This window comes from Cataglyphis hispanica, chromosome 3, assembly GCF_021464435.1.
Source record: "Cataglyphis hispanica isolate Lineage 1 chromosome 3, ULB_Chis1_1.0, whole genome shotgun sequence".
In the NCBI taxonomy this organism is placed as follows: Eukaryota; Metazoa; Arthropoda; class Insecta; order Hymenoptera; family Formicidae; genus Cataglyphis; species Cataglyphis hispanica.
In genome coordinates, this window is record NC_065956.1 from 1,648,530 (window position 1) to 1,670,268 (window position 21,739).

Here is a 21,739-nt window from a genome sequence, read left to right on the forward strand (position 1 = left end):
GCGTTCCGTGTTTCGTGCTTCCGCCGGAGAGCGCGCAGTGTGCGCAGTGCGCTCCCCACCGCGTGTGCGTAGTGTGTAACCCCCGCGCGGCCGCCATCTTTGTCAAGTGGGTAACTTTTGTTGATTTGTGTGAAATGTGACGCCGTTGTCGCGAGATAATTGGTGATCGTGATTACGTATCCCAGTGCGTCGATACCCAGTGGATCTGTTACTTGCGCCGTGTTGTGTGGATTTATCGATGGGATTGCCGTATTCAGGTAACGTCCGCCCGCTGGGCATTGCGAGATCGCTGCGTGGAAAAACCACGCGAATCGTCGTCGTCGTCGTCGGCCGACGCATACGGGGCCGGAGAGCGGTGTTGATACGGCCACTTGGCGTGAGAAAGCAAACGAGAGAGAAAGAAGGAGCGTGGGAGAGGTGGAGAAAAAAGACGGAAACATTCCTGGTATACGTACAACTTGACGCGGCATAACATTCGCTCGATTTTTTCTCTTTTTTTTTCTCTTTCCGGGTCGTGGCCGTGCCGTGGCGGGACGAAATGATCGCGACTGTCGCGAAATCACGTGCGTCCCCTATGCGGATGTGACGACGTCATAAACGTTGTCGTAAACGCGGAAAACGTGCCCGGATGGCACGTGAGGAAGCCCGCGGATGAAACAGAGACCCGAGAAGCGGCCCGTGTCTCTGCTCCAAGATGGCTGCCCGTCGCACGGGCTTCGACAGCCCGCGCCCGCTCGTCTGTCTCTCATCCGCGTCGGATCACGCGCCACCAGCGTCGACGTTGCGGATCGAGGTGCGCTCGAGCTCTATCGGGGCTACGGCGATCCCGAGACGTTCACGTTTGACGCGAACGGCATTCGACGAGAGCCTTGAGAGTTGCTCTCGTGGGCCGTCGGAATACCACCGTCGTCGTCACGTACGTCGAGCCGCCGTCAATTTCTCCGTCGGCGGCGGCTCGACATTCGGCGCTCGACGTCATCGTCATCGTCGGCGCGTCGACGCTGCAATTATCGGGAGCGGCTTTTAACGCGGTTTCGGCTCACCGTGGCATTCTGCGCGAGAGTATTCTCTCAAAATGGCTACCCGTCGGACGGCGGAGTGCCTATGCATAACGCGTGAACCCGCGCAATTCCCGCGACCGTTGCCTTTTATCGCGCTCCGTGATTTTCCATCGCGCGCGCCAAATTCGCCTTCTCGTCACGACCGATCGATCCATCCCGTGTCCCTCCGTCCGTCCGTCCATCCATCCGTCCGTCCGTCCGTTCATCCATCCATCTGTCCAACCGTCCGTATGTTTTTGTCTCTCTTTCTTCGCCCATTCTTTCTTCCTTTTTTTTTTCCACCTTTTCGTGTCGCCTCGATCACTTTGCCGAGGCGAATGCACGATGATAAAATGCATGCTTTTCGCGCGTGCATGCTTCGGCGAGCGACGGACGGCAGCAGTTAGAAGAGTCGTTGACGACAAATCGCTCCTCGGTAGCGACGGCAGTGGCAGCTGGCTCGCTCTCTCTCTCTCTTTCTCTTTCTCTCTCGCTTTTTCTGTCTCCGTTTTTCTTCGCGTCTTCACCTTGCTATTGCTGTCACTCGCTCGCCTGTTTGTTCGTCCGTTCGTTTCCTCGTTCGTTCGTTCGTTCGCTTGCTCGCTCGCTCGCTCGCTCGCTCACTCACTCACTCGCTCGCTCTGAGTGAGAGGGGCCCCGACAAACACGCGCAGCCGGTGGCCTCTCTTCGCCCTCGGCCCCATCGTCTTAACCGGACGAACGATGGACAAATAGACGGACGTGTTCGTTCAGCCGGTATTTCATTTCGCCTAATAAGATAGTAGCGCGCGAGCGGAGAAAGACGTACGGCGCGATGGTGTAAGAGAGCGAAAAGCGCGCCCGTGACTTGTCCGCTCTCTTTTTCTCTCCTCTCTCCATCTTTCTCGTTTCACGCGACGATTAATCCTTGACTCGCGCCTATATACTCTGTGAGAATCTCATAATTTTCCCGGTTCAAAATAATGTGTTGTTAAATGTGTATTTAAAACTGGAAAGGCTCTTTACGTCGATTTCCGTGTTCCGTGCTGTCGCAAAATATCGTTTGTCGTAATCTAAACTCATCGAAGAGATGTATGACGACATCTTCCTTTGATTGATTGTCGCGAAAATTCTGTTACTTCTGCGATCTCGCTGTGTAGTTATACATTCGAGAACACGTGGTTTTCCGAGTTAGTTTACGTTCGCGGCATATATGTAAATGTCAACGTCGCGAAATCCTTTTTTCCCCGAGTCGAAAGGAGAGACGGTCGTCAATGAGATATTAAAAGTTGCGCCGCGTAGTAAAGATGCGAGTACTATGGTATCTCTCATTGAAGCCACGATAAAGCTGCGACGATAAACGAGCAGCGTTCCATTGACATTTCCGTGCGTAATACGCGACGTGAGGATCAGTTTCTCTCGTTGCTTGACATGCGTTTTTAACCTTTGCACTTTGTGCTTTCTGTTTGAAAGGCTTCCAATTCTTCAGCTGCGTTTCTCCTTTCTAAATTGTATTTAATCTCTAAGATCTCTCTCTCTCTCTCTCTCTCTCTCTCACGCGCACGCACATGATATGTAGCGTGGAAAATATAAAAAAACAATCTTCAATCAATTGGGCAAACAAACTTTGTAATTTCGATTAGTACTAATCGATTAATTGTTTAAATCTCAATTAGTGATTCGCATTTTGCTTTTATAATGACTCTAGTGTAAAATAGATAAAGCAATAAAATTGAAATAATAGGTAACTAGCGTTAATCGGCGAAGAGCCTTGAAACATAAACGGTTATGAGTGCATCCCCGAATTACGTCACATTGCGTCATTCTTCCGGCCATAATTATATGAATCGCACAATGGTTTTTCTTTATTATTGTTTGATCGCGTTTATCATAGAGAAACTCAAAATTAAAATTAACGTGATTTGTAAAAAATACATGCTACAGAATGTGTCTCTTAAAATAATCGAGTTTTAATTTATTAATTTTTGTATTATATAAGTGACAGAGAGAGAGAGAGAGAGAGAGGGAGAGAGAGGCACATTAATTTATTTAAATGTTAGTGTATTAAAAATATATCTTTTCGGAAAAATTAATTATGAATTTTTCAAAAAATATGTCATTCAAATTAATATTAAGAATACTCAACATGTACATGTACATGTTAAGCAATTTCGCGATTTTTGAAAGGTGGGAAGATTCTGTCTTGTAATAAATTACGCGTTATGCATGCGTCACGGATGAATGCCGTCGTTTCGAGAATGACCGACAAGGCCGGATGTCGAAAGACCAACGAGAGTTTTGGCGGGAAATCGTCGATGTGTTCCTGCAAGCCATGAGTTTCGAGAATAGAACGTGCGCACGTGGTGAGAAAAGTCGGTGGCAAGCCGGTTTTACAGGATGTTTTACACTTTCTTTTTACACTCTTTTCTCGATATTTGAGAGAGAGAGAGAGAGAGAGAGAGAGAATTGCCGACATATTTATTATCACTGGCCTAGGTCAATTTCGTATCGCATCGCCGGTACACAGCTGTCGCTCGATTCTCGCATAATTAATCCTTTCTGCGTTCGCTTGATTATAATATTGGATACTATTGCTCTGTCGAGACTTTCACATTCATTGACATTATCTTGCCGATGTTTGATTTATGCCGTTCACTTGGAAATCTTTAAAAACTTAAGCGTTTATTTATCACAGATGCGTAAAAATTATATTTTAATTAAAAATTATATTGTATTACAATTTTTTGTTAAAATAATTTTTAATATAACAAAAATTATAATATATATTATAATTTATTTTATTTTACAATTTTAGAAACTATTTCCAAACGAGTTAATCACAAATATATATTGCATACAAAATGCAATTGTGTCTATACTTATGAATATATTTGGGCTTGATTAAAAGAAATTTTTTTTACTAAGCTGTTTCTAATCAAACTAATTTAATTCCAATTAAACTCTTCAGTTAAACTAATTTAATCTCTTATATATTATACATAATACGTCTACGCGAATTCTAGCAATCGAAGCGTGCTGCGTACGCGATACGAATATTGCACGAAAACGGTGGGTGGTCTTTGTGTCTCCTCTCGAACAATGGATCTCGTGGCCGACCTACGGCCGAACTCTTCGCTACGCTTACCTGAGAATTACGCTTCGTGTATCTTGTGCGCATTAAATAAACCTTGCATATACATATGCCATATCGGGAGTGTTTAGGCGATCGATGCCGGGGCGCATTGTTTCTCACGCTTCGATCACGATGGCAGCCGAGAATCGAGGCTAACAAGAGTCCTTCTCTTCGAGTCGCGATTTTTCTTATCGCGAAAGTTCAACTTTCAACAAATGGTTTTATCAACACAATATTTTTAGAGGATTGTAAGGAAATATCTTTTTGGATCTTGACAATTTTTGTTCCGAAAAGAGCTTTACGGTTTAATACATCTTTGTCTTACACATTGAGAAAAAAAAGTTGTTGATTTGACTAAATGTGTTCAACTGATTATTATTTTTTTAATTGAAATATTTAAGTATTTAAGTCAAATACGTCATGTTAAATTTAATATGTCGTATTTAACTTAAATACTTAAATATTCAAATCAGTTGAACACATTTAATCAAATCAACAACTTTTTTTTCTCAGTGCAATACTTGTTATGAAATATTGTGAAATCTCATTTTTGATTCTCTAAAGATCAAATTTAATTAGATAAGGGAAAAGAACGAGAAATATTATCCTAAGATTAAAGTATGATTATTTTGAAGGGAAAAAAAAAAAACTATCTATGAATACGTTATAAAAGTAACTTTTTAAATTATTACACGAATATATAGCAAAATTTATTTCTTATTCTTGTTTTCATAACGTTTAAGGCATAAGTAATTAATAATGATAAATTATTAATAAAATTTTTAAATTATAAATTAATAATTTAATATTGTAATTATTTTATTTACAAACATATTTGAAATATATATTGTTATATTAATATATTCATAATATATATTATAAATATTATTGAATATATTGAAAATTAAAAATCACAACAAATGACAAACTTTTTTCCCCTCGATGTTTTTATTTAAAAAATCTACTTTAAATCAATCTATAAATAAAAGTGACTTGCCAAATTTAGGACACCCTGTATATATATATATATATATATATATATATATATATATATATATATATACATATATATACACTACATTATATCTCGGTTTCTTGGCAGGATGTTTCTCTCAGAAATCTCAATCTATATAGCTTCATTCTATTCTTGGGCCGATACTACATTCATGCAACGAAAAGTTTGTCGGATCCACCGATCAGCTATCGGATAGATTTTCTGGAATCCCTATCAGAATTTTAGAAATCCTTTATTTGATACGTTCGACGAATTTTGCGTCATACGATGTAATGTTAGGCTTATTCTTACATTTTTATTGTATCGCGATCCCAGATCTGTGCACTTTCAACGTATACGCGCTACCTGACTTAATACGCGTTCGCGAGCTGTTCGCGCATTGCGCAATACCGCTGTCAGATACAGTGATTTTAAATATTTGCCCTATATCATTGTATGCGTGTTGGCACGCATGTACGTGCGTGCGTGCGTGCGTGCCTGCTTGCGGGTGTGTATCTCGCGCGCGCGCAAGAGAAAGTTCATCGCTCACAAGGAAAAGTGTGGACGATCGTTTCGCGAAGCGGAGTCGAAAATCGCGTGACCCAACCGTAAGAATCGAACGTACGTTGTAACGCTACGTAGCGACGAACAAAGACGTACCGAGTAAATCCCGGATTCTGAATCCGGGATACAATTCCGGTGAGCTCGAATATAATCTTTACATCTAATCCTGATGATGAAACGCGAAGGATTTCTGAACACGGATGAGGAGAGAATTGAATAAATTTATAATTTGTGAAATTTATCGTAAAATTTCAAGCACGTAGTTGCATTTAAAATTAAGCTTACGAATGATTAAATTATTCTACTGTTGCGTAAATGATTTATTTGATATAGCAATTTAATTGAGATTAAATAGTTTTCATAGCATATAAAAAATTAAATTTTCCGAAATTATACTGTAAAGATATGTATGTAATATCAATACGTATAATATCAAGTAATAATAATAATAGTCATCTTATCTCATAATAGGTTTGCCTTTTACCGGTAAATGGTAGCGAGTAATTCAATCGACATGATGTATGTGTCGCTCAACAGTTTTCGCTCTCTCTCTCTCTCTCTCTTTCTCTTTCTCTCGGAGTTAGAAAATGTCAGATTCAAATGACATATCAAAGAATTGTTTTTAGCGCCGGCGACCGAAAAATATAAACGTATAAACTTTATAATTTCATATGCTATTTTTTTAGGGTCAGCGCAATAACCCGCGGTGAAAACGTGAGAGGAGACATTGAGGGCTAGCATCTAAGCCGAGAAACCGGAGAGTCCGCAGCAGGATGTAAACGTCGCTGCCGATTGTGACGTCGCCTATCGGCAGGAGGAGGAGGAGGAAGCACTGGCCGTGACTTCGTCGTCGTCGTCGTCGCCGTCCGCGCCGTTCGCGCCGCCGACGGAGACGCGATGGACGAGCCCGAGTCGCCCGAGACTTGGTCGGCTTGGTTTCTGGACGCGATTCGGAAAATCCGTAGCCAGAAACAGCGACCGAGCGTCGAACGAATATGCCACGCGATACGGCAGCATCACAATTACCACGAGGAGGAAATCGCCGAGCATTTGGAGGTTGCCGTAAAGCGTGGCGATGTGCTCAAAATCTTTAACAAGGGCCAGTCCTCGTACAAGGACCCGTGTGGTTTGCAGTCCAAGACGCTCAAGGTTACAAAGTCGACGGACATCAGCAAGGTCGTAGGCAAGGCTGTGCGTGAGCTCGGCGAACGCGACGGTTCGAGCCTGAAGAACATTGAAAAGTACATCAGGCAAAGTCACACCGTCGAGGAGGAGGCCGAGGGCGATCTTCGAATCGCCCTCAGGTTGTCCGCAAAGCGAGCGGTCGAACGAAACCTGGTAATCCAGGATGGCAAGCTCTTGCGACAACCGGATAGGCCGCCGTATGTCAAGAAGCAAAGCGATGCCGCTCATGCGCCGCCCGCGGAACCGCCCGCGCCCAAGGTGAGTCACTTGAACCGCTTATAAGTCGCGTAGCCGATGATGAGTCATTCTGGCATGTCCTGCGACCCGTCGGAATTATCGACGGAGATTGACATGATTACAGCTTCGTAGTTTCGTATTGTCTTCGTCTTTTCTGACGACATAATCTTTTATTCAGAAGATAAACATTTATTTTTGTCAACTTTGCATAATATTAACTTTGATTTGATTTGATTGATTCTTCTTCTCTGTAGAGCACATTGAGACATTTAGCAGAACTGTTGATGGAACTGTAGTATTAGTATTAAAAGTAGACAAAAGAATTAATTTTTGATTATTTGACATCGAAAATTTAATTGACAATAACAGCCAAAGCAAGCAATGATAAAACCATTAATTTAAATTGCTATTTTCATATAACATTTTTACCTTTGCTATTTTTATTGGACCTGTCAGAGAAACAGTTGTTAAATCAAAGATTTTTAAATTTGAGTGTTTAGCGAAAACGATGACAATGTTCAAATACTCTTAAATACTCAAGTATAATTTAAATACTCAACGTTATCGTTACTTAGAGAGATAGCTAATGAAAGCCAATTTTATTATTAGATTAAATCTTGCGAATTCGAAAAGGATTACTATTATTCTTTTCGCGATTTCGTATCGAAATAAACTCGATTCAGTATCTTGATGATTGATGAATGATTGATTCTCCGCATAATTATTTAAACCGTGAAACAAAAAAAATTATGATTGACAAATTATATCTTTGAAATCAATATATAATTCTCCAATATAAATAACAAAAATTAATTGTTATATCATAGATGCTAAAATTATAAAATGAGGAATTTTGGAGGAATTAATAATTATTAATTTGTCGTACAGGATGTTTCCTTAGCGTGCGTTGCTTACGTTATGCATCGCTTAGTTTACACGCTGCTACGCGCAAATGAGAACGAGAGAGTCGGAAAAATATTACGCCAGGTCACGCCGTAGTGGCCACGTTCCGGCGAGGTTGGGAACGTCGGTTGGCGGTCGCTGGGGTGAGACTTGGGGGTGGGGAGATAGGAAGGGGGAGAGAAGGTCGAGATCGCCGGGACGATCTGGGCTATCTCGACCGACTTCCGGCGACTCTGGCGTTCTCCCTCTTATTGATTCCCCGCGGAATCGCGCTCCCTTTCTTTCTACCTTCGCGGTGAGCGCGAAAAATCCTCTTGAACGATCTCGGCGCCGACGCGGCTTCGCCAAATTATCGTGCATCAGGTGGCGGACCCCTGGCCGCACCGTGTCCGCTCGGCGTCCATTTTCCCGCGTTTTTTTTTTATCCCGCGACCCGCCTCGCCATTCCCGCTAATTGTCGGGCGCGAGGGCGATCGATCGCCCACCGTGTAATGTTTTGCGAGACCGACCATTTTGAAAATTATATAGGTGAGTCCATCGCGATCGATTCCGATGCTCGCGCGAGTATAGCCCGAGCCTTTGACGGCACATAGCAAATAAACTCGTCGCAATAATGATATGAGACAAGTGTCTCGTGAAAAGCAGGAATATTGATCCCTAACTAATCCAATAAAATGAAACTTTGTTTGCTGCTTGTTATAGCCCTGGTATCTTCATATTATGAATAAAATGCTTATCAGTGAAAATTAATTTGTAAACTTTTATTATGAAATTTACTTTTTATTGAAAATAGATTTTTTTACATATTTTGCTTGAAAAATTGAAAAATCAAAAATAACATCTACAAGTTAAATTAGATAATTTTTTGTGATTTACAAAAATAAAAATATTATTGATCTGCTTATTTAACTTTGAAAATATATTGTTATAGCATAATGTAATAAACAATGGGTTAAAAGTTAAGAGATATAATCTTATGATAAGCAGCTCAAAATCTTATTGGAAATGCATTACGATTGTGTATATAATTTTAGATAAAATCATTTTGTTAGTATTTTATAATCAATTTAGTTATATTATATGTGATATATCGATATTTGAGTAATATACAATATTAGCAGATCGCTCGGAGAATGACTTGTTTCGGAGTTTGTATCACGCAACTTGGAGATGGCAGGAAATTAATGGGCGATGTTGGCGCGTGAAGTATTCGCGGATACACGCGTAAAGGCGAACCGACCAATCGCGCAACAGGTCGCTGCTGGTACGGAGGCTGATCGCCCGCATATCTTATGCTTTCTCTCTAATTCACCATTTTCTGACTCACTAAAGCAAGAGTATTTTAAACTATGATCTATCTTTTATTATATAATGTGCTTGAATAATTAGAGATTACTGAACTTGGTCTGATTTTAAATTTTTGGAAAGTTAAGAAAAAAAACTGACTTATTCAGAAATTGAATATTTTGTCTTCACTCTTTTTATCTGGAAATATCATAATTTACAGCATATTATATATATACATTGAATGTTGTTTTAAATATTTTTAGAATCATGTATTTTTTTTTAATATTTACTAATTTATATAACATTTCTATTTTATTAAATTGTATTATATAAGTAATTTGAATATTGAAATTTGTCATCAATTTAGAGAAATGTTTGTCAAATATTTTTAAATTTATATAGAATCGCAAGAGATATTTGCCATCAATTTAGAGAGAGAAATGTTTATCAAATATTTTTAAATTTATATAGAACAGCAAAAGATTAAAATCTCTCAAACATACAACATTTTTTTAAACATGCAGAATATAGGATACGTGAAGAATAATAGAGGAAAAACTCTTTCTCTTCGTTGTTGTATCGTTAGCGCAATGCGTTCTCACCCGCGCTCTTAATAAGATGCACCCCTTCGATGCATAAGGATACCGCCACCGAAATGAATAATTATGTTCCGCATCAGGGCTCGTTCATCTTTTGTATATACGATACGTAACGGTATTATTAAGTCGTCGATAAGCAAAAATTGCAACTCGCATGTGAAGATGATAGGGAAGTCTGATATTTTAAATCATGTTGTAATTTATAGATATTGATATGAAGAATTTTCAGTAATATTTGATATTGATTATTAATAACCTCTTATTAATATACTATTAATATATAGCTATAAAATATTATAAATTTTATAATTTTATATTTCTGAGATATATATTATTATATTTATACACTTTAACATTTATTTTATGTCCATTTTTCTGTTTGTTTTTTGCAGTTGCCGGCGCCGCTACCAATATGCAAGGAGTGCCTCGGTGCCACGGTAGCCGGCAATAACAACAACACCAAACGAAATGCCAACGAGAAGCTGAGCAGGTGCAGTGTCTGCGGCGCAGCTTTACATAATTCCTGTGCGCCCCCGGAACTTTCGATACTCGTTGATCGAGGGATAACTTGGTCCTGTGATGACTGTTCGCCGATCTGCGCCGGTTGTCAGCTTGAACGGGAATCGCAGAGTTATCTTGTTAAGTGCTCTGGCTGTGTGAATTGTTATCATCCCACTTGTCTTGATCCCGCTCTCGATAAAAAGAACAAGACGCCCTGGAAGTGTCGACACTGTCAAACGGCACATACGCCAGTGAGCAAGGAGGACGGTAAACGGGGCAAGGCGCAGGAAGCAAATTCATCTGACGACACACCGAGCGCGAGGAAGAGGCTCAGCAAGTTGCGTGAAAATCGAAAGTGAGTATGCGCACGTGTGTATTTGCGATAACAAATTCTTTTGTACATGCTTTTATAAATATATTTTGAGACAAATGATATTTTTGAGATCGAAAAATTGAATATGTAGATTGCGTAATAATATATTGATAACGTGACTAATGCACACGTTGTTGATGATTTGTTTTTCAGATCGATAGTATCCAGAAAATGTTTGGCAAACACATATCCCGGCAAAAAGAGCGGTGCGGGAGTGGCTCAGGTGGACAGCAGCACGGACGGTAATGCGGGTGTTGTCCCCCCTCGTCAACCACCTTTGATTTCCTTTCCTTTACCACAACCCCCCACCCCACTCGCAGGCCAGGGTAGGCTACTCGAGGAAAAGAACGACAGGATCTCCAAGGAGAAGCAAAAGTTCTTTAGATTGAGTGCATTTAACGCTGAGCACAGTAAATTGAAGCGGGTGGGGGGCGGTGATAAATCTAGGCCCTCGCGGAACATTAGCGCTAGGTCAACACGGGGTGCTACCGCGAATCTAAAGAAAGTCGGAACGTCACGAATATCTAGCAACAATAGCAGCAGCAGCAGCGAGGCCGGTAATAATAGTAGCGAGAACTCTGAGGGTAGTGACAGTAGCGACGAGGATGACGATGAGGACGACGTAGACGACGAGGAGGATAATAGTTCGAGTGAGAGTAGTGATTCCTCCTCGTCGGACGAAACCCAGAACGGGAGACTCGAATCTTCCAAGACGAAACCACCGTTTGTTTGTGACTTAAATGAGGATAAGCCATGGGGTTTCGCCGCCGCCGCCGCCAAGCTGAATGTAGAGTCGCCATTCTTCAGCAATATCACAAACACCTTTGGCGCATCTTTACCTAAACTCGATGTGAGCGATACTCCGACTTTTGGCTTGCACATACAGCAACCCGCTGCTGTTGCCAATTTATCGGACAATAAAAAGAAAGACAAAAACATCGCACAAACTCCGGTTGCCTTTGCAAGCGCGGATAACAAAGTCAAGCCTGGGAGCGGCCAGTTGAGGAGTCTCTTTGACGGCTTGAGTCACTTTTTTTCAGCACCTGCAAATAGCAGAGCGAGATCGGCCGGTGTACCGGCGCCAAATTACGCGCCAGATCGAAGGAAAAGGCCTAATACGAATGATATCTCTAAAACGAACAAAATTCCAAGAGGCGTGCAAAGAAATAAACCGGATGATTTATCTGGCACGAGTAAACTCAAGGACCGAAAAAAGACTGAAGTTACCGCTGAGATATCGAGAGTACCGAAGCCTGGCATCTTCGTACCTTCCGATGAGTGCGTGTTTACCTCGCTTGACGAGAAATTGCCGAGGATGACGCCTTCGGGTCTGGTGAAAACCGCAGTGAATAGTAAAAGGCATGAGCATGAGAGGAGAAAATTGATGCGAGATGACATGTCATCGCTTGTAAAATGCGCCGCCGCGGATTCGTTGTCACCATCATCGTCATCGTCGAAACACGAGCAACAGCATCAGCAATTGCGTAAGAAGCAAACGGCTGCGGATTCGAATACGCAGATACGCCACCCTGTGCCCGCCGTTGCGAAATCCTCAGACCTAGGATCCGATCCCTCCGTCAAATCGAATCCCAACCTAAAGTCCAATCCACGAGCCTGTACTAGCGCCACCACTACCAACACCACCACGACACCCCGCGCGACACCCTGCTCCACCAGGAAGGGTAAGAGTCTACCCCACCCGTTCACAAGTCCCTAACCTAAATGATGCACCCTAAAAAACTCGCAATGAAAACTTCCTTCTAACCCAATCCTCGCTCACAACCACGTGGATGTGTTGGCGGTGTGGTGTGGTAGTGTGTGTGGTGTACGTGCGTTTGATGACCATAACTTTTTTTCAAGACAACATGATTGTTCCGATGACTTAGAGAAAAAAACTGTAAAAACTATGGAGACTGAAAAAATATTTAATTATAAATTATTTGCTGTAAATGGTTGATTATAATAATGAATCGTGAACAATCAGGTTTCTTGATAGGACGTTTATCTGCTACATGGTGTAAAACCAATGCTAACATACACAAGGTTATCGAGATAGTTAATATATAGAAAAAATGCAAGGATATGGTAATTACATCATCTGCAGTAACATACATTATTTGCAACAATTTATAGAAAACTCGTTTTCATTTGTTTTACACTATGGATACTAATATGGTTATTGCATGTTATTAATCATATTATTTGGCTCTGGCATTTTTTTTCCTTTAATCCATGCTACATTTGGAGAGATATTTAAATGGAACAACCGCAGACTTCTATATAATACTTAGAGTCTGTTAACAGCGACGTGACAGACAGCCATTTACAATTGGGCAGGATAATAACCAGATTGTCAATCGATTCTTATTTTTGTAGAGAAAACTGCAATATTTAATATAACTTTTATATTAAATATATATTAAATTTTTATATTAATATTGCAGCTTTTTCTTCAAAAATAAATATTGATTGACAACCTGGTTATATTCTATCCAATTGCAAATGGCTGCCCTGACTTCACCAGTCGCCGTTAGCAGTTTAGTATATATAAAAGTCTGTGGGAACAACATTAAGCCTGCATTTGTTATTTTAAATTCAGTCGTTTTTCATTTTTTTTTTCTTGTCAAGATACTTGTACATACAAGATGTGCAATTATCGTCGTACCAGCAAACGAATCATATCATGTACATATAGCATTTGCACAATTTTTTACTTTATTCTCTCATTGACTTTTGATTACATGAGTTTTGTACATCAGTGCGCGAAACAAGTTTTGTTGTTGCATTTTTGCAAGACAACTGACAAAAAAAACATAAAATTTTATTTTTTGAATAAATATTGCCAATTTTGATCGCGCCGTACTTTACACAAAATGAAATTCGACATGTTATGTAACGCTTACTCGAATACTTAAAATCGATTCATTCCCTGCTCTTCCTCTCCTTGTAAAAAAATGAGACCATTTTCCAGGCACTGAAAGAAGAAATACTATGGCACTGGGTGGCTTTATCTCACACTCAGCCGCCCTCTTATATCATTTATACTGGAGCCTACCTGCTGCTGCTGACATTTAGCAGGCATCACCGCCCTTCTTACCCCTACTTTACGAAAAAAAGAACTTCCTGCCATCGAAGAGCCAACTTTGATACTCTGCCAACACATCCCTCCAAATCTAACCCACAGCTTTGCTTTGAAAATTACTTACATTATTAACGGCAATCGACTTATTTGCACATTCCTTTGACATATTACATTAGATTGCCTATGTCATCGTGCTATGCCGTTCGATTGGTTTTGCTTTTCCTTTGTATCTGTTTGACCGATTGATTACTCCAATGAAATACAACTAATTCCCTGTTTTGACTAATTTAATATTCAAATCATCAGATCGGATAACGTTAAATTATTTTCATTTTTCGTGTAACATTTCTTATGTTTAAAGAAAGTGATCACATGCTTTAAAATTAAGATACATGCTTTAAAATTAATTTTTTGTGCGTACAAATGATGTATTCTACATTAAATTCACGACAAATTTTTTCTGACATTTCTCATTTACGAATTCGTCTATCAATTTCCTTTTACATGAAACACATAGTTTTCCCTATGTTTTTTCATACAACAAATTACTGCAGTTGTAGGTGGCAGTGTCATAAATATAAAATGCAATTAATCATATCAGTAATGAAATATGCAAAATTTAATTCTGATTATAAAAAGTCTAAGAAGAACGGATTATTGAAAAATAATATTAAAATTCACAGGTTGCTGCATGATTTTGGTAATATCCATAATTTATTTTTCTTCTTTTTACAGAGGAACCTGTCGTACAGCAAACGTTGCCACCAGGTGTCACGCCAAAAGATGTGGATCTAATCAAGGAGGCTCGAGAAAGGGCTCAGTTGACCGTTAGTAGTGACGAGTGAACAACCATTGTGCGTCAATACACCGAACGCGTCCGGCACCGCATCCCGCAACCCCGCCGCAATAGTGTTTGGCCGTTATGAGGTGGAGACATGGTATTCAAGTCCGTTTCCTCAAGAATACGCGCGATTGCCGAAATTATTCTTCTGCGAATTCTGTCTTAAGTACACGAAAAGTCGAGCCGTGTTAGATAGACATATGGACAAATGTCAATGGAGGCATCCACCCGCTACTGAAATTTATAGGTGTAATGGATTGTCCGTATTTGAGGTACGTGTTATAATAAATATAAGTTATTTATCTATTTCTTCGTCTGATTGTGAAACTAAAGGAGAATGTATTCTGTTGTTCCAGATCGATGGTAACGTAAACAAGATATATTGTCAAAATCTGTGTCTGCTAGCAAAATTATTTTTGGATCATAAGACTCTCTATTACGACGTAGAGCCGTTTCTATTCTACGCCATGACGAAAAACGACAAATACGGTTGCCATTTGATCGGTTACTTCAGCAAGGAAAAACATTGTCCGGCTCAGAGGTACAACGTGTCCTGTATTATGACGCTGCCGCAGTATCAGCGACAGGGTTTTGGCAGGTTTCTCATAGAATTTAGTTATCTATTGTCCAAAGTCGAAGGCATTCCGGGAACACCAGAGAAACCACTCTCGGATCTTGGTCGAGTATCGTATCATTCTTTTTGGAAGAGTGTAGTGCTGGAATACCTGGATGCACATCGAAACGCCATCGATATCAAACTCAGCGACATTACAAAGATGACTGGCGTATCGGCGCATGACATCGCTACTGCGATGCAACTGCTCGGATTCATAAGATCGGTTCACTTGCCAGGCGACGGGAATATTAATAAAGTGGCTGTGGTAGTCGATTGGAGCAAGGTAGATGCTCACATGGCGAAAGTACGAAAGAGTTCCCGCATCAAACTGGATCCCGATTGTCTCAGATGGATACCATTACTCACACAAATCCCTAATCCTTATCAGAGCCCGGAAGAGAGCGGTGACACTAGTTCGGAAATATCTCCTACGGTAGAGCCTAAGCCTGTGCCGGCGGTCGTCGAAAAGATACAAAAAGTGAAAATAAAGAAGAAACCCAGGGGAAGAAGGACAAGTCAGAGGAGATTGACGCCTTTGAAACCGAAAACTTTGCAAAAGATTGCAGCATCTTACAAGTACGCGACCAAAGAGGAAAAGAATTTTAAAGATACAAAGGAAGTCAAGGCGATAAAAGAATTGAGAGAGCCGAAGACATCCATAAGAGAAAGCCGTAATGTCGAGAGCGCGGAGAGTCGGAAAGACGCAGCAGCGGAAACTAAAAATGTGACATCTACGCCGAGAAATTCGCGCACTGCCAGTTCGGCAAAAAATACGACTCCATCGACTCCGCCGAAAGCGGTGCAAATAATGACGATGTCGAGGAGAAGGATCAGACCACCCAAGACGCTTATATCCGAATCTGTTATCACTCCTTTGAGAAAACGAAAACATTCCGAGAAGACTGAGATTGAGGAAGAAAAGGTGGAAGTCGGCAGTAGAAAGAGGACGCGAGAATCTCTGAGGGAGAAGGAAAAGGAAAAAGAGCGAGAAACGCAGCGTGAACGCGAAAGAGAAAAGGAGAAAGTAAAAGAGAAGGATAGTAAAGCGAAGGAAAAAGAATCTACAAAAGAAACATCGGTAGAAACTAGGAAGACACCTCCCAAATTGGACTCGACGCCAAGTCCACCCAAACCGGCGAAGAAACAGTGCAAAGTGGATGATATTTTACATAAGGTTACGAGCAGGCAAACTAAATACTTGCAAGCGAAAGAGAAGAAAGCATTGGAGGAAACAATACAGTGTAACGGTAAAGAGGAAACACGAGACGTTAAAAACTTGCCGCTATCTAGGCGGGGCAGAGGTAAAGCGACGGTGGAGACTTTGAAGATGCCACAACTTACGCCGGAATCTCCGAGCGCGAAAAACCGAGCTGAGAGTCCTGTGATACCACCTCCCTCGTTGTCTCCACCGCCTGAATCCGTAAAAAGCTCTCCGACTCGAAATAAACAGCCGTCCGTGCCCGAATCACCTCCCGCAAGACATTTCAATAATGGAGATAACAAAAGTGAGAGCGTAGAAGATAATGGATTGCCCGTTCCCACAGAAACAGAAGTAGTATCTGCGAGTTCCGGCGAATACGAAGGCGGTGATGAAGATGAAGGAGAAGAGGAAGAAACAGCCGCACCGACTCCTAAACTCGTGACGCAATCGGCGTCGTCCGATACGGAGAACCCTGCGAAAAAACCATGCGAGAACGAGAAGGTAGATAACAAGCAGGAAAAGAGCAACGATGAAAGTTCATTGCAGAAAACAGAAGCGGATCCACCACTAACGGTCAGCGATGATCAGACTGAAGAAATTTTAAATGAATGTGATAAAGACTTCGAAACTGACAAACGTCGTCCCGTTTGCAGTCCGGAGACATCGAAATCAGTACCTGAACCAGTTGCTTCACCAAAAGAAGAAGAAGTCGAGAAGTCGGAGAATATACCGGAGAAGGATAAACATGATAGCCCTCTTAAAGAGAAGCTCATTTGCGAAATGCCGAAAGACGCCGTAAAAATTGATTTGTCGCGACCGAAAGTGGAATCTGCTCTTGCTGAGAAAAAGAACACATGCGCTCTCGATACTAATACGGTGCTGACATCCGAGACCGAACCACTTACGCCGCAAGAGAAAACATTACCTACCGTGGAGCATCAAGAAACAACCTTGCAATTACAAAGCCAAACGGAGGAATTGAAGCAGCACTCGCCTGAAAGCGGCAAGACAACGCCTCATCTGGAGAATCCAGGCTCGGTGAAGAGAACGCCGCCGTCGCAACCTGACTTGCCATCTATGGGAGTTTACACACCGGACTCGACAACCAATTCCGTACACTCGCTACATTACGGACAATGTGATCTGGATGTTAGTCAACTGGGCTTGGAATCGCCCACTTCTATAGCTAGCGACCTCGCATCGCAAAATAGCGTGGAGAGGCCGCCCAGCGCTTTACCATCGATTCCGCCACCCGTCAGCGTGCCCATCTCGATTTCCATGCAAATTACAACGCCGGTGACTTCAACACCAGTGCCATCGGTGAACATACCGCCGCAGGTGCAGTACGCCACCGACTGTAGTTCGATATCGCAACACACGTCAGGACATCATCCGGGGATCCATTCGATGCATCAGTCGCAGTCTCTCCAGCAACCGCGTACCCCACAATCGCACACTCCGCAAAACATATCGACGCAAAGTCCGCAGCCGCTTCCTCAGAGCCACACGCCGCAACCATTATCTCAGTCCCACACGCCGCAGAGTATACCGACGCAAAGCCCCCAACCCTTACCACAGAGTCATACGCCACAGCCCTTGCCCCAGTCGCACACACCGCAGCCGATGCAACTATCGCTGGCGCAGAATCAGAATATGACACATAGTCAGTCTCAACAGACGCAATCGCAACAGCAGTCACAGCAGCAGCAACAACAATCTACGCATCAACAACAGTCGCAACAACAACAGCAGCAGCAGCCGCAACAATCTCAATCGCATAGCAAGCGAACCAGCGGCTCGCAAATTACTCACAGATCTAGATCGACGCAACAGAGTAGCAGGTCACATCGGGCCACTCCACCGACATCTCATACTACGCAAACCTCCCAACATAGCGCCGTGACGTCTCAGAGTCATAGCAGTAGTGTGGCACATGTTGCAGTGCCGCAGTATCAACAATCGCCATCGTCGATGAGCGTGCCACCGGCGGTGCCGCATCCACACACGCACATTCCGCATGCCGCGCACTCGCACAACATGGCGGTGATCTCGCAGAGCAATTATATGGTAGCGGGCTCGCAGGGCTTCCCTACACAGAACACCTACGTGATCCAGCATCGAAGTGGCCGTTCCGGCGCCCCGACTCCTTGCACTACCGCCACCAACTTTTACATACAGACCAGCGCGATGCCGCCGCATTCGCACACACCGGCGCCGACACCACTTTCCGCCTCTGGCGGCAGTCATCAGACCACCAACTCGTGTAGTTTGACCAAGTTGCAGCAATTGACCAATGGTTTAGATATGATATCGCCCACGCCACCGCCGGCGATGAATCTCACACCACCGCCGCCGATTCCGCACACCATGACGCCGCCACAAACATCGCGACAATTACCGACGCCACCTCAAGTACCACTCGGCTACGCGAAAAATTATTACAATGTCAACACTGTACCGCCTGGCACGCCCGGACCACCCAGTCGATCCGCTTCACGATCGTCCGCAAACGCCAATATGCCATCGCTCACGCAGGCGTATTCCAGCGAGAGTCTTTACCGGCAGACTCTCGATCCGGGTGGCACTTGTCCGCAAATGCAGAGTGCTGCAAGCCGTGTCAGCCCGAACGTCGCCCTCAACACGAATCTCATGGCAGCCGCTCAGTATGGCTATCGCGTGGCACAACCGGCTACCGGTTATCAAGCAGCTATGAATCAAGCAGCGCAGCTCGGCGGCTTTATGAATCAAGCGAGTCAGCTGCCAGTTGGAGTAGTAAATGTACCAACGTATCCGCAGGACCCGCATCAACAAAATCCAGCGGCAGTCTATACTACATACCATGGCTACATTAACGGTGGTCTCATGCAGCCTCTCAATAGCACGATGAGGCCGCGCTAGCTGTCACGTTCGTCGTCTCCCACTTTGATCACTACGTCGATCTCTCCCGACGTTCGACGGGCGAACAAACTAACTTCTTCACGCGACAAGTTAATGCTCTCTTCAATACGATCGCCGATGGGAACTTGATCTCCTACTACTATGTGATCGGCATCACGGACATTTTTACTTCCTCGATCCACTCATTGCTTCTATCTTCTGTCCGTCAGCCAGTCAACTATATTTCTATTCTCTTCAAACTGGTTCGCTTGTAATTTTCTCAATTTAGGAACACTACGTGGAACCTTCAAAGGCAAAGATGCTCATTTCTGCGTTTTACTGACAAGAATGCCGCATTGACAACTTGGTGCGGTAATTTGCGAAAAAATTAAATATTTTAATAGAAAAAAGGATATAATAGAAACGTTTGGCGTAATCCGTTTGTCAGATACAATTATATTTTATTTTTTATCTCATCTTAGTGAAATACATATATTCGTGAATAACAAATATATTAGCGTATATTTCATATTTATACGTGTATATATATATATATATATATATATATATATATATATATATATATATATATATATGAAATATTCGAATGAAATATTTCTAATGTATTAGCTTATATATATATATATATATATATATATATATATATATATATATATATATATATGTGTGTGTGTGTGTAAACTAATATATTCGAAATTGCGTTATTATGCAAATTTATATGTCCAATTTAACACCAGATTTATTTTTAGAAAAAAAAAAGAGAAAGATAAGGAGGATAAGTAATGTCCTCTCATTTCTTCTCTACGTTTATCGACAGCAGGACGTTTTTCTTCTCTATGCTCGAGGAAGGCTCGTATTAAACTGATTCTTAACTTGTCGACACAAAGATTGCACACAAGGTACAATTTAATCATAGTTATCTTCTTTCGAAAGCACGAGTTCGCGTAAACTTGTGCATTTAAAATAAAAGGAAAGATAAAACGAAGAGGTAAAAACGTTATCTTGGACGAATTTAATTTCAGTCGGCTAAGATATTGTTTTTTCCCTTTCTCATCCCTGATTGAAAGAGAGAAGAGTGAAAAAAAAAAATGCGAATACCTATTTTTAGTAGGGCATTCCTTTGCGAAACCGCAGCGGTGTTACGTTTTATGTATTTATATATATATATATAAATATATATAAATATTTACGAATAAAAAATATTCTGTTTGATATTATCGATTGTTGAACGTTGTTGTTTATTTGGCACACTTGTACTTTACTGTATCATAAAGAAAAAAAATAACTATGTATCGCTATGATAATTCTTATTGTATTATTACGAAAATCGATTAATTGTCGCCGACATCATCTCATCGGTATAAAACTATCAATTTCGATCGTCAGCGCCATCGTTCGCATGATTTTTATCAATTGTTATTATTATCATTATTATTATTATTAATCAATAATCTCATTAATACTATTATGACAAGTATGATGAAAAGCGTACACACAGACACATTCATACACAACATAGACATAATAAACGTAATCACAAATTGTGCATTATATTTTAATTATCGCATATATGATATCACACACGCATTCGGTATTCATTATAGTATGTTTTTATTATCTATCATCGAGAGAGGGTAGCTCTAGTTTCGGAAAGGATAAACGGAGCGCGCAAATCTGACTCTTTCACGAAGCGTCGCGAGATTCGCGTTGAAATTATTTTTTGTATCGAAATCGCGAGAGAAAGCGTGCGCATCCTTCAACTTTCTTTCACGAGATGAAGGAAAGAGGTAACGTACATATACGTATTCGCGTTACCCTCGTAAATATATCACCTTGAATTGTGCGTAATTTCTCCTCTTATTCCCTTCCCTCGCTGGGCGACGCTTCGCGGAACGGTCAACACGGCAAAAAAAATAATATATTTATGGTACGAAGCATTACGAGTTTAATTTTTTCAGACGAAAGAAACGAGATAAACGTGAAATGAAGAAAAATGGCAGATCGCCTAGTTTAGGCTTAATTGAATGATAAGATAATTAATAATGTATAAAAATACATCAATATTTATTGTACATAGATCTAAAAAAAGACTACTAACAAATAAAAAAGAAATCAAAAATATATAATTGCATTTTGATCGTTTCCAGATATTACATCACTGTTACAACATGATTAGTATAGTCTTCATCCCAGCATGAGCTCGATTGTCTAAAAGCTTCATTATTTCATTCTGGACATAAAAATGCAGCTATATTTTGTATTTGAAGAATTAAAAGAAAAAGAGAAAAAGGAGTGAGTTAAAAAAA

The 21,739-nt window shown here is 41.4% G+C and overlaps 1 protein-coding gene across 1 annotated transcript; it reads left to right on the forward strand.

Moving 5' to 3' along the window:
* Nucleotides 1-24: 24 nt before the first annotated feature.
* On the forward strand, nucleotides 25-21,559 carry LOC126848076 (histone acetyltransferase KAT6B-like). The gene is given in 7 exon segments (XM_050588633.1): nucleotides 25-257; nucleotides 6,397-7,153; nucleotides 10,314-10,777; nucleotides 10,949-12,477; nucleotides 14,613-14,719; nucleotides 14,721-14,990; nucleotides 15,075-21,559. Coding segments are annotated over 6 exon segments (7,275 nt in total). The 5' UTR covers nucleotides 25-257; nucleotides 6,397-6,607; the 3' UTR covers nucleotides 19,434-21,559.
* The last annotated feature ends 180 nt before the right edge of the window (nucleotides 21,560-21,739 follow it).